General features: G+C 63.8%; 2 protein-coding genes and 1 long non-coding RNA gene across 4 annotated transcripts; all 3 read right to left on the reverse strand.

The window, feature by feature from the left end:
* Positions 1 to 580: 580 nt before the first annotated feature.
* Positions 581 to 4,059, reverse strand: PRPH (peripherin; the record flags this gene model as incomplete). The annotated part of the gene is made up of 9 exons (XM_084499983.1): positions 581 to 949; positions 1,054 to 1,130; positions 1,284 to 1,333; positions 1,716 to 1,936; positions 2,018 to 2,143; positions 2,224 to 2,385; positions 2,468 to 2,563; positions 2,735 to 2,795; positions 3,689 to 4,059. The coding sequence occupies 9 exons, from the start codon at positions 4,057 to 4,059 to the stop codon at positions 905 to 907; spliced, it is 1,209 nt and encodes a 402-aa protein (XP_084356109.1). The 3' UTR covers positions 581 to 904.
* A 1,183-nt stretch (positions 4,060 to 5,242) lies between these two features.
* LOC311424648 (tubulin alpha-1C chain-like) lies at positions 5,243 to 8,624 on the reverse strand. The gene is made up of 4 exons (XM_084499975.1): positions 8,525 to 8,624; positions 7,603 to 7,825; positions 7,371 to 7,519; positions 5,243 to 6,274 (listed from the first exon to the last, which is right to left on the reverse strand). The coding sequence occupies exons 1-4, from the start codon at positions 8,525 to 8,527 to the stop codon at positions 5,303 to 5,305; spliced, it is 1,347 nt and encodes a 448-aa protein (XP_084356101.1). The 5' UTR covers positions 8,528 to 8,624; the 3' UTR covers positions 5,243 to 5,302.
* Positions 8,625 to 9,789: 1,165 nt separating this feature from the next.
* Positions 9,790 to 11,883, reverse strand: LOC311424670. Of its 2 annotated transcripts, none has more exons than XR_014686153.1 (2): positions 11,688 to 11,883; positions 9,790 to 11,508 (listed from the first exon to the last, which is right to left on the reverse strand). It is a non-coding gene; the product is annotated as an uncharacterized lncRNA (long non-coding RNA). The 2 variants fall into 2 exon arrangements; XR_014686154.1 differs by having other exon boundaries at positions 11,656 to 11,883.
* Positions 11,884 to 12,499: the final 616 nt, after the last annotated feature.

The raw sequence follows: 12,499 nt of genomic DNA on the forward strand, positions 1-12,499 counted from the left end.
CCGCGGCACCGGCAGGGTCTGACCCCCCCCCCGTGCCCCCCCTCCCCCCCCATGACCCCGCTTCGCTGCTCACCGGGCAGGACAGGGGCCAGCACGGCTCGGGGGGGGGGGGCACAGTTATGGGGTGGGGGGGCAGCACCCAAACACCTGGGTCCTGCGGGGGGGGGCACCCCCCTGCCTTCACCGCTCCGTGTGTTTGCTGAGGATGCAGGGGGGGCTTAGGGGTGGGCTGAGGACCCCCCCCCAAAAAAAAAAAAAATGCCCCGGGATGGGTGGGGTTGGGGGGGCGCTGGCCGGGCCGTGCTCGCCCTCCCCCCGCAGCCCCGGGGGGGGGGACCCGGTGGTATTTGGGGCTGGGGTCGCAGCGGTGCCGCCCCCAGCCCCATCCCCGGGCTGGAACCGAGCAGCCTCGGGACAGCCCCAAGGCCGGAGCGGGTCCCGGGGGGAACGGGGGCGTCCCGGGGGGGTCCAGGACCCGGCTCTCCTCGCCCCCGGGGGGGCCGCGTAACACCGATGGGGAAGGGTCCCCGGTCCCGGTCCCGGTGCCGACCCCCGGTACCGCCACCGACAGCGCCGCCTCCGGGCTCCAGCCTTTATTTGCCGCTCAAGCGCGAACGGGGACGACGGGGGGGGCAGCACCCGGCCCCCCCCAGGGCCTCCCTGTCCCCTGCCCACCCCCGGGGGGGGCAGCACCGGGGCGGGGTGTGGGGGGGGGCGCGCTCGGTACAACGGAAAATCCGCCCGCGGCGGCGGCACGGGGAGAACCAGAGGGCGAGAACCAGCGATAAATACGGGGGGGGGGGGGCACGGGGGGGCGGCCCCGCTCCCCGGCCCACACCGGGGGGTCCACTCTGGCCTCCGTCGGTGGGGGCAGCACCGGGGGGAGGCACCGGGAGCCCCCTCCTCATTTGGGCTCCGCTCGCTCCTTGTGCGACTCCGTCACCACCTGCTGCGGGGGGAGAATTTGGGGGTCAGCCCCACATCTGGGGGGTCAGCCCCGCACCGGGGGGGTCATTCCCACACCGGGGGGGGGTTCAGCCCCCCGTTGCTTACCTGCCCGTCCCTCGTCTCGATGGTTTTGATGAGCAGCATCCTCCGCACGGGGCTCGGCACCGGCTCCAGCTCAAGCACTGGGGCATGGAGAAGCCGTCAGCCCCCCAGCGGGACCTCGGGGTGCAGGTTGGGGGGGGGGGGGGCACGGCCCCAAAGGATGCAGCTGCACCCTCCAGGGGTCCCCGTCCCCCCAAATGTGGGCTCCCCCCCTCAGCCCGGCCAGCCCTCACCTGAGCTTCTGGTGCTGAAGGAGGCAGCGGGGTGCGGGGGGAAGGTGGCCCTGGGGAGGGAGAGGGGGGTGAGGGGGGGTGCGGGGGGGTCGCGGTGACCCTGTCCCATGCTGAGCCCTCGGCTGCGGGAGGAGCTCGGGTGGCAGCAGGGCTGGGGCAGCTCCCCTGCCTGGCCTTGTTTTTTTGTGTGTGTGCAGCGAGAAATTCTCAGGGCACTTCTCCGAGCGCGGCAGCGAGGCGCGGAGCAGTTAAATTCCGTAACAAGGGGGTGACCGGGGTGGGGGGTGACCCTGTTCTATGGCCAGGGTTCGCATGGCTGCACCCCGTAGGGCTCCCAGCGTCGACAGGGACACGAGGCCACGGGTGCTGCTCCCTCCCTCGTGTCCCAGCCCGAGTGCTGCCCTCCCCAGCGGGACCACCGCGGCCCCTCACCGGCTCTCCTCGCCCTCCAGCAGCTTGCGGTACGTGGCGATCTCGATGTCCAGGGCCATCTTGATGTTGAGCAGGTCCTGGTACTCGCGCAGGTGCCGCGCCATCTCCTCCTTCATGTGCTGGATCTCCTGCTCCAGCCGCCCCACCACGTCCTGGTAGCTCCCGATCTCCACCCCGAACTCATCCTCCATCTCCCGCATCTGCCGCTGCAGCGCCTCGTTCTGCGGGGAGGGGGGGAGAAGGGGCGGCAGGGGGCTGCGGCTGGTCCCTGCGTGTCCCCCCCCGTATCCCCAGGTGCTCACCATGCCCTTCAGCCCGTCCACCTCGCAGGTGAGGCTCTGGATCTGCCGCCGGGACTCGTTCATCTCCTGCCTCGCCAGCCGCAGCGCCTCGTGGTTGCGGTTGGCCGCGTCTGAGAGATCGGCGAACTGCGAGGACCAGGGCGGGGGTGTCAGGGCTGCGGGGGCATCCCGCCCCCTCCCCGTGTCCCCCCCATGTCCCCGGGTACCTTCGACTTGTACCACTCCTCGGCTTCCTGCAGGTTCTTGACGGCGATGCTCTCGTACTGGGTGCGGATGTCGCGCAGCGCGGCCGTCAGGTCCGGCTGCCGGAGCTCCACCTGCACCTCCGCCTGCTGGCTCTGCGCGCTCACCTCCAGGTCCCGCAGCTCCTGGGGTGCCACGGCACGTGGGAGGTCACGCCGGCATCCCCCCGTCCCACCTCCCTCGCCGTCCCACAGCCCTGGCCCCCACCTCCTCGTGCAGCTTCTTCAGGAAGCCGATCTCGTCCATCAGCAGCTCAATTTTGCGCTCCAGCTCCAGGCGGGACAGCGTGGCGTCGTCCACGTCCTGCAAGGAGAGTCCAGGCTAAGCCGAGGGGAATACAAAAGGAACGGGACCCCCAGGACCCCCACCATGTCCCCCCCTCCCTTGGGGGGCACCCGGTGCATCGCCAAGACTTTGCACAGAGGCTCAGGACTGTGTGGGGTGCGTGGGGGACGGGGACCCCCACCCGCTCACCTTGCGGAACAGCACGAGGCTCTTCTCCGCATCCTCCCGCTTCTGCATCTCATCTTCCAGCCTGGGGGGCAGCAGCGGTGAGAAGGAAGGAGGGGGAAGGGGTGCAGACCCCCCACCCTGAGCCTGCCACTCTCTGGGTCCCCCTGCACAGTGCAGGGGATGGGAGAGGAGGAGGAAGAGGGGCCCCACAAACCTGAGGTCCCCCCCTCGCACCCCCCAGCTGCAGGCAGGCCCACCCCCACCCCGCAGAACCCACAGATCCCTGGGGTCCCCCACCCCGGTCCCTGTTGCAGTGCCTTGGGGCAGGGCCCCCACCCCATTGCAGCCCTATAGGATCCCTCACTGGGACCTGCTCCTCCCCGGGGGGCCCAGGTCCACCTCTGGCCCCACCTCCTCCCAGTGCTCGTCCCAGTTTGCTCCCAGTGCGTCCCCTCCTGCAAGGCGGGGACCCTGCGCCCTGCCCTGGGCCCCACCCTTCCGCAGTCCCTCGCTCCCCCCCAGCCTCCCCCGTGCATCCCCACAGCTTTCCCCAGCGCACACCGGCTGCACCCCCTGGACCCTCCCCAAAAGACCCCCGGTTCCCCCCAGAGCACCCCGCTGCGTGCCCCGGTCCCCTCCCCAACAGCCCCGGCGCCCCCCGTCCCCATCCCCACTTCACTCCCGGGGTGTCTCCATCACCCCCATCCCGGTGCCTTCTCCAGGGCGTCCCGGGGCACCCCCCGGTGCCCACCCCAATGTTCCTTGGGGCACCCCCAGCTCCCCATCCCGGCGCACGTCCCTGTCACCGGGACACTCCCGGTCCCTACCCAGCGCATCCCGGTTCCCCCCCCGGTCCCTATCCCGGTTCACCCCCCGGTGCCCACCCCGGCGCATCCCCCCTCGCCCCCCACTCCCCACCGCCGCCCCTCCCGGGCCGTTCCCCGGTTCCCCCCCGGTGCCGGTCCCACCGCCCACCGCTGCCGCAGCCCCCGCAGCTCGGCGGCCAGCCCGTCGCGCTCGGCTTGGAGGCGATCGCGGTCCCGGCCGAGGCGCTGCAGCCGGTCCCGCAGCCCCCGGAGCTCGCCCTGCACCAGCCCCGCGGCTCGGGGGGCGGCGGCGGCGGCGGCGCGGCCCAGGGCGGAGCGCAGGGCCCCGTTCTGCCGCTCCAGCGCCCGCACCCGTTCCAGGAACGCCGCGAAACGATCGTTGAGCGCCGCCAGCTCCGCCCGCTCCGCTCCCCTTGCGGCCGCCGCCTCCGCCAAGCGCCCGGGAGCGGCGGAGACCGGGGCCGGTGGGACCCCGGGGGCGCGGCGGGGCGCGGGGGGGGCGCGGCCGCCTCGGTCCATGGCAGCGGCGGGGAGGCGGCGGCGGCCCCAGGCTCCGGTCGTTTATAGCGGGAGGCTGCTCCGCCCCGCCGGGGGGCTCCGGTAGCGAGAGGACGGGGTTGCGGGAGGGGGGAGCGCGGCCCGCCCCCGCCTCGGGCTGCGGGGAGCGCCCCGGGGGCGCGGGGAACGATGGCACCGGGTGTGTGGGGGGGGGGATGCGCGGGGAGCGGGGCCGGGAGCAGCGGGGGTGCGGGGGTGCAGGAGAGGTGCCGGGGGGTGCACGGGAAGGAATCGCGGGGGGGTCCCTGACATAGTGTGGGGTGGGGCTGGGGGGACACTGCTGCCACCCCCCACGTGGGGCTGCAAAGGGAGACCCATTTGGACTTCTGCAAGGCTCCGCAGAGCCCCCCCCCCCAGCTGGGTGCCCCCTGCCCAGAGCGCTGCAGGCCCTGTCCCCAGTGTCCCCAGCAGCCAAGGGAGGGGGCACCCTGTCCGCCCCCCCCCCCCCCCCGGGGCCGTGACTTGGCTTCTGCAGAGCCACCATGCACAGGGGCAGCGCTGAATAACGGGCCTTGGCCCCCCTCCATCCCCCCCTCCCCCTTCCCGGGCATGGCTGCAGCAGGGCGGTGCTTTACGGGAAGCGGCCGGGTGCTGCGGGGGGGGGTCTCCGCTCCCCACCAAGCCCAGCAGCCCCCCCAGGCTCCGCAGAGCGACGCCAGGCAGCCCAGGAGCTGCGACGCCACGTAGGGCCCGTCTGCATCAGTGCCCAGGGCTAACCCAGCCCTGCTCAGGGCCGCATCCTGCTCCCCGCCCATGCACCAATGCTGGAGGGCATCTGAGGACCAAGGACTGGTGCTGGAGGGCATCTGGGGACAGCCCCGGCCACGATTAGGGGCAGGGTGCGAGGTACCGTGGGGCTTCCAAGCATCCCCAGGGGTCACCCCCAGGGTCTCCCCCTCGTGTGGCAGCACAGCAGGGTTACGGGGAGCCCCAGGGACACCGTATGGCACGGGCGAGGGCTCAGCCCCCAGTCCAGGCGCTGTGCAGACAGCCCAGCACCGTGTAACCCACCCAAGGTGCCTCCCACCAGCCTGCAGGAAAGCCCCAACCCACAAGGAAGCCCCCAAAATATCATCACCTGGGGGGTCCTGCCCAGGTGAGCGTGACGCAGAGTGTGTAGGGACAATAAGCGAGAGAGGCAGGGTGATGCAAGGTGGGCTTTTAATGAACAGCTCGTGGTGCAGCTGGCAGAACAGACAAGGCACTAGTACTCCCCCTCCTCGTCGCCCTCCACGCTGTCAGCCCCCACCTCCTCGTAATCCTTCTCCAGGGCGGCCATGTCCTCCCTGGCCTCCGAGAACTCCCCCTCCTCCATGCCCTCCCCCACGTACCAGTGCACGAAGGCACGCTTGGCATACATCAGGTCGAACTTGTGGTCCAGGCGGGCCCAGGCCTCGGCGATGGCCGTGGTGTTGCTCAGCATGCAGACAGCACGCTGCACCTTGGCCAGGTCCCCCCCGGGCACCACCGTGGGAGGCTGGTAGTTGATGCCCACCTTGAAACCCGTCGGGCACCAGTCCACGAACTGGATGGTGCGCTTGGTCTTGATGGTGGCGATGGCGGCGTTGACGTCCTTGGGCACCACGTCCCCGCGGTACAGCAGGCAGCACGCCATGTACTTGCCGTGCCGCGGGTCGCACTTCACCATCTGGTTGGCCGGCTCGAAGCAGGCGTTGGTGATCTCGGCCACCGAGAGCTGCTCGTGGTAAGCCTTCTCGGCCGAGATGACGGGGGCGTAGGTGGCCAGGGGGAAGTGGATGCGCGGGTACGGCACCAGGTTGGTCTGGAACTCGGTCAGGTCAACGTTGAGGGCCCCGTCGAAGCGCAGGGAGGCCGTGATGGACGACACGATCTGGCCTATCAACCGGTTGAGGTTGGTGTAGGTGGGCCTCTCGATGTCCAGGTTCCTGCGGCAGATGTCGTAGATGGCCTCGTTGTCCACCATGAAGGCGCAGTCGGAGTGCTCCAGCGTGGTGTGGGTGGTGAGGATGGAGTTGTAGGGCTCCACCACGGCCGTGGAGACCTGCGGGGCCGGGTAGATGGAGAACTCCAGCTTGGACTTCTTGCCGTAGTCGACCGAGAGGCGCTCCATGAGCAGGGAGGTGAAGCCGGAGCCGGTGCCGCCCCCGAAGCTGTGGAAGACCAGGAAGCCCTGCAGCCCCGTGCATTGCTCAGCCTAGGAGGAGAGATGGAAGGGGTTTGGAGCAGGTCAGCCATGGCTTCGTGCCCTGGCACAGAGGCAGCTGGAGCCTCGTGTCTGGAGCCAGCCCGCAGGCAGCGTGGTGCAGCCTTTGATGTGCCAGGAGCACCCAGGGCAGAGCCGGCGGCACAGCAGGTCCGGCTAACCACGGCGCTGGCCCCGGCGTGGGAACCGAGGTTCAAAGAGCTCAGGGCAGCCGCACCAGTCCAACCAGCCCCACAGTGCTGGTCTGGCTGGGACTGAGTGAACTTTCCCTGCAGCAGCCCATGCAGCGCTGTGCTCTGCACGTGGAGCTAGAACAGCAGTGGTGTCCCCCCAGTGTTGTGTCTGCTGCTGAGCAGTGCTGGCACAGCATCAGGACTCCCTCTAACCCCCCCTAGAGCCAGCAGGCTGGGGATGGGCAAGAGGTGGGGAGGGGACATCACCAGGGCAGCTGTCCTAAAGCGACCAAAGGTTTTCTATGCCATACGATGTCTCTTTCAGCAATATAAGGTGGGAAAAGGAAGAAGGGAGGGGTGGGCTATTGTGGAAACGTCTGTCCCCTGAACTACAGCTCCATGTGTTGATGCCCTGCTTTTTCCTTTATTTTTTTCATATTTTTTCCTTTAATTAAATTATCCTTATCTCACCCCATGAGTTGTTTCTTTCCTTTTCTTCTCCCCCTCCTCTTCTGAGGAGGAGGAGGAGTGAGAGAGCGGCCGTGGTGGAGTTCAAGCTGCCCAGCAATGTAAAACCACCACACCCACCCCAGCACCCACGCCAGGGCTGCACTGCCCACAGGGTCCCAGCCTCCTGTCCTGACCACAGCACAGCCGGGCTTGGCACCAGGCTCAGACAGGGCCCTGGGGCAGGCGTTGGGGAGGGGACAGCCCGGAGCCAGGGGACAGCCCGGACCTGTCTCCCCTGTCCCAGCCCCCCCAGGGCAGCCCCACGTGTTCTCCCCAAATGATGCATCCCAGCGTGCTGATGGAGCGAGAAGGACGTGCTCATCGCCTCCTCCTCCCGCTTCCCATTGTATCTGGTCCACCTGGGGCTGGGCACCCACCCCCAGAGACCCCATGGGACCCCTCACCAGCTTGCGGATGCGGTCGCGCACGGTGTCGATGATCTCCTTGCCGATGGTGTAGTGCCCCCGCGCGTAGTTGTTGGCCGCATCCTCCTTGCCCGTGATCAGCTGCTCGGGGTGGAAGAGCTGCCGGTACGTCCCCGTGCGCACCTCGTCTGCGGGACAGCACCACGCACCCTGTTAGCACCGGGCACCCCCTCGGCACCCACCGCCCCCCACCCCGGCTCCCTTTGCTCACCGATCACCGTGGGCTCCAGGTCCACGAAGACGGCCCGCGGCACGTGCTTGCCGGCCCCCGTCTCGCTGAAGAAGGTGTTGAAGGAGTCGTCCCCCCCGCCGATGGTCTTGTCGCTGGGCATCTGCCCGTCGGGCTGGATGCCGTGCTCCAGGCAGTACAGCTCCCAGCACGCATTGCCGATCTGCACGCCCGCTTGGCCCACGTGGATGGAGATGCACTCGCGCTGCGGGGCGCAGGAGAGGTGTTTGGGGGGCTCATTCGGTTTGCCCCCTGCTGCAGCCCACCCGAGGGAGCTGGGTGCAGGGCTTTTACCCGTTTTTAGCCCTGACTCACGGCAGCACCGCGGCGCCACCGGTGCCGGTTCCACGGCTCGGGGCAGGGCGAGAGAAAACTCCGAAGATTTTGGGAGCACGGCCCCGATGCTAGCGGGAGCCTCCCTCGGGTCCCATCCGGCTTCCCCCCCGGCAGAGCAGGGCGAAACGTGGGGGCTGCCCCCACGCGTGACTCCCCGCCCCCCGTGGGGAGTGCTCCCAGCACCAGGGAGCCCGCACCCCACAGGGGGGCTCTCGGGGTGGGCTCCCCCCTACCTGGGGAGCCCCAGGGTGCGCAGTCTCGGGAGGGGGGAGCAGACCCAGAACCCACACGGGGCGCCCCAAAACCAAGGGGACGGGAGCCCCGGGACAGCCCACGGGGACCGAGCCCCTCCGGGGGTCCCTGCCCCAGCCTCCCCCTCCCCACGCCCGGCCCCGCGCCTCCCACGGCCCCCGCGCCCCTGCACCCACGCGGGACACGCGAGACCCCGGCCCCCCCTCGGGGCCCGGCCCCACGCACTACCGGGAGGCACGCGGGGGCCCGCAGCCCACGGAGCCCGACCCCACTCGGGGCACTGGGGGGGGTCCCTTCCCCGGCCCCCCCTCCTCACCATGGTCGCTCACTAGCCGGTCGCCTGGGAGCCACGGTGAGAAGATCGCGGGGGGGGCCCCGCGGGGCCGCGCGTTATATGGAGGGGGCGGGGCCTCGGTGGGCAGGGCACGGGGAGGGCGGGGCCACGCCCACCACGCCCCTCCAGGCCCCGCCCCTCCAGGCCCCTCCCCGCCCCCGGTTCGAAAGTCAGGGGAGGCGCGGGTGGGGAATTTGGGGGGGATTTGAGGGGCTCTCTTTGCTGAGAGCACAGGTATATTCGCCTTTTTTCAGGAAAGATCCTGAAACGGGGTGAAAGCAGCAATACAGACAATTTTACCTGGGGGTCACTGATTTATTTGGGTGAATTCTAGAAAAGATTTTGGATTAACTCCAACCTCTGGAGGAGGCGTTACTGTTCCCATACGGGGATGATCTTTTACTGTCAGGACAGGAGAAAACATTAACAAGCTATTAAACTTTCTGGGAAAACGGGGCTTGAAAGTATTGGATAATAAATTAAAATTCGTAGAAAGAGAAGTCAAGCATTTCGGGCATCTAGAAGAATAAATAAATCCAGAGAGGATTCAGGGAATTGTTGAGCTACCCATACCCAAAACTGAAAAGAACTAAAAAGTTTTAAGAGAAAGAGGTTTTTAAGGAATTAGGAGTCACAAAGTCCAAAGGAAAATAGATACTCCCTGATGGGAGAGAAACGTTGAATAAAGTGCTAATGAGGCAACTATTAACTGTTTTACATCAAGAGGGTCATTGGGGAATTCAGGCAATGTGTGATGCTGTGCTATGGCAATACCTATGTGTAGGACTATATACACTCTGGCTGAATAAATTTGCAGAGTTATGTAGTATGTCAAAAGGCAAATAGGAAAATTATCTGCAATCAGCCCAAAGGGGGTGAGAACCAGGAATTCAACACTTCCAAAATGTACAGGTAGATTTTACAGAACTCCTTAGAGCAGGCAGATTTAAACACTTATTAGTCTTGGTGGATCATTTGTCAGGGTGGGTGGAAGCTTTCCCTTCAGTGTGAACACAGTAGCTAAAGTAATTCTAGAACAAATAACTCCCAGGTATGGAGCTGTTGAAAATATTGACTCTGATCAAGGAAATCACTTTATGTCAGAAATATTGCAAGGGCTAATGTGGACTCTAAGAATTAAGTGGAAATTTTATGCTCCTGGTCATCCTTCCTCTTCTAGAAGGGTGGAGAGGATCAGAAAGTAAAGAAGCAGTTGACTAAGTTCTGGAAACTCAGCTTCCCCAAACAAAGTGCTTACCTTTGGCACTTCTCCGAATTCAAACTGCACCAAGAAAAGATGTGGGAGTTTCACCACATGAAATATTTGGATTGCTGTACCTGGACAAAGGGAACGAAGTACCTCAATTTGAGACAAAAGATGCTTTTCTTAATAACTGTTTTCTTAAGGATTACTCGGGCTGTCATCCTCTTTGTCATCTCTCAGGACCTGTGGATCATTAGCTCAAACCCCACCTTCGGAAGCCTTGATCCATCCATTCCGAGCAGGAGATTGGGTTCTGATATGGACACGGAGAGAATCAATGCTGCAACCTGAGTGGGACGGACTGTTCCAAGTGCTCCTGATTAATGAGGTGGCAGAAAGAATGTCAGAGAAAGGGCGGACTCCTTATACCTGGGTAAAAGCATCAGATAACCCCGATACCTGAAAGACTGCCTTACCAAATACTTTTAAGGTTAAAATTGCTAAAACTAACCTTTAACTTCTCTCTAACAAACTCTGTTTGTCTTCCGAAGCCAGGTCCAAACTGATATATTTTCTCATTGCATTTCAAAGTTGATCCAAAAATTCCTTAGGGGTTTCTTTCGGACCTTGTTGGATACTATACAGGGTTGAATGACTTTTAGCTTTCAGAATCAGTTCTCAATTCCCAATTTAATCAGATTTTGGTATTTGTGTAACCGTTTATAATTTCTGGGGTGATTAGGGTCTCAGTGGGGGTCGATCAGGGTAATGCAATAGTCTACAGTTCTCTTAGTGGTCCCATTGGCAATCTGAGCTCATACATGAACTCAGGCTGTCTTAAGAATTAGCTGCTTTTCTGTTTCCATCATCTCCCCCAACATTAGATTAATGTCTCCCCAGTCTGGACCCTGATTTTTTTTGTCTCCATTATGTCCACCACTGGTTACAATACTTAATTAAGGTCTCATGATTAACATTTCCTCCAGGTGGCCCACCAATGTCCTTCCAATGGGCCAAGATATAACCCAGAGGGATCTTTTTATCGATAGCACTCAAAATTCTTCCCATTATGATGTCTTTTCTCAATCTCTTACACTTCATCCCTCTCTGGCCATATTCCTCGTGGCATAGTGGAGTCGCGGTGCTGCGTCTCACTCACAGCACAGTCACACAATCACACAAAGAGGCCCCTTACACTTATTCATACTAGAATATATCACTTAGAACAATAATCAAATTCGTGTGTATTGTGAATCATGAACCAATAACCGTTTGCCTCAGATCTTTATCAACCCTTATAAGTCTAATGCTAATACACGATACTGGACTTCTACAACAGATGACAATACTTAGGGCAATGCCACACACAGCTCCTGCTGTTGTAGCCAGGAGAACCCAAATTACTGTTCCACAGCCCTTATTCTGCTACTCCCTTATTTCACAGATTTCATATGAAATCTTATTTCATAGATATTTCATAAATTCCACAGAACATGCCATATACCACGTACCCTGCTACTACCTTATGGGAATTCCCTACCCAGGGGGAGCACCAGCATCCCCCTCTTTACCTGGCCTAGGACATCTCCTCACGACTTACAGGTATCCCCTCATTTTCCAACATACCCCATCCGTCTGTGATGGTCCTTGTCTGTCCCTGGGGTGATCTGAATGAGCAGGGGAGTCCTCCCGAGAACTCCCGGGGGCGCCCAGAGGAGTCCCGTCCTCAGCAGGTCCCGCAGCCGGACAGAGAGGGTCCCACCTGGGGGGGTGCCAAATTAATTTGGGGGGATAACTCCCCCCAGCTTGCGCACCACGGGTTACGGGCAGCGTGCTTATGAGTGGGACAAATACAGATTCATCCCAGTAAGGCTTTTGCATATTCATGAGTTATCCGAAGACTCATTACCATAAGATCCCGCCCCCTATTCGCATGCGTACTGGTGTCCTTGGGTGGTGGTCCGGGGTGCTCTGGTGGTCTTTTGATGAAGGCCAGGAGTCTTCCTCGCTGCTGAACTTCTGATCCTTCCTTTTTCAGACTTGGGCAGCCACACCAGTTCTTGCTGGTCCTTTACCTGCGCGGACAGCCTTTTTTGGGGTCGTTATCATGCAACTGGGCTGCCTGAGACCTCGGAGGAGGTCTTCCATCCTTGAACTTGTTCCCTGGCCCACCCCCGCCCCCGTGGGAAGCCCCTCGGGGCCCCCCCGCGCCGCCTCCCGGCCGCCGCCGCCTTTGTTCCGCCGCCAGCCCCCCGGGGCGCTCCCTCCGGGGCCGTTCCCGTGGGGCGGGCCGGGGGGGAGGGGGCACACAACGCTTCCACCCCCCCCGCCCTGCCCTACAGCACCCCGGCGTCTGGCCCTGGGCTGGGGCGGGCGCGGTTCGGGGTCAAATTCCCAGGGACCGGGGACGCGGCAGCCCCTGTGCCCCCCCCCGCCCACCGTGCTGGGGTTTACAGCGGGGTCACCGCCTCGTGCCCCCCACCCCTTCTACCCCAAGGGAGGGTCCTGAGAGCAGCGGGACCCTGCCAGACCCCCACATCCCCCCGGGACCCCCTGTGCTGCCCCACCCCAAGGCTGTGCGCGGCCCCCTCTTCTCAGTGCCATGCACTGGGTGCCCCCTGTCCCCCCCGTTGCCCCCCCCCCCCCCCATTTTTGGTGCTGTCTCACGCATGGGGCCGGAGCACCCAGTGCCCCCCATGCTGCCCAACCCTCGAAACCAGCGCCACCGGAGCCCCCTGAGATGGGAACCCCCC

The sequence above is a fragment of the Aythya ferina genome (genome assembly GCF_964211825.1).
Source record: "Aythya ferina genome assembly, chromosome: 28".
Lineage (NCBI taxonomy): Eukaryota > Metazoa > Chordata > Aves > Anseriformes > Anatidae > Aythya > Aythya ferina.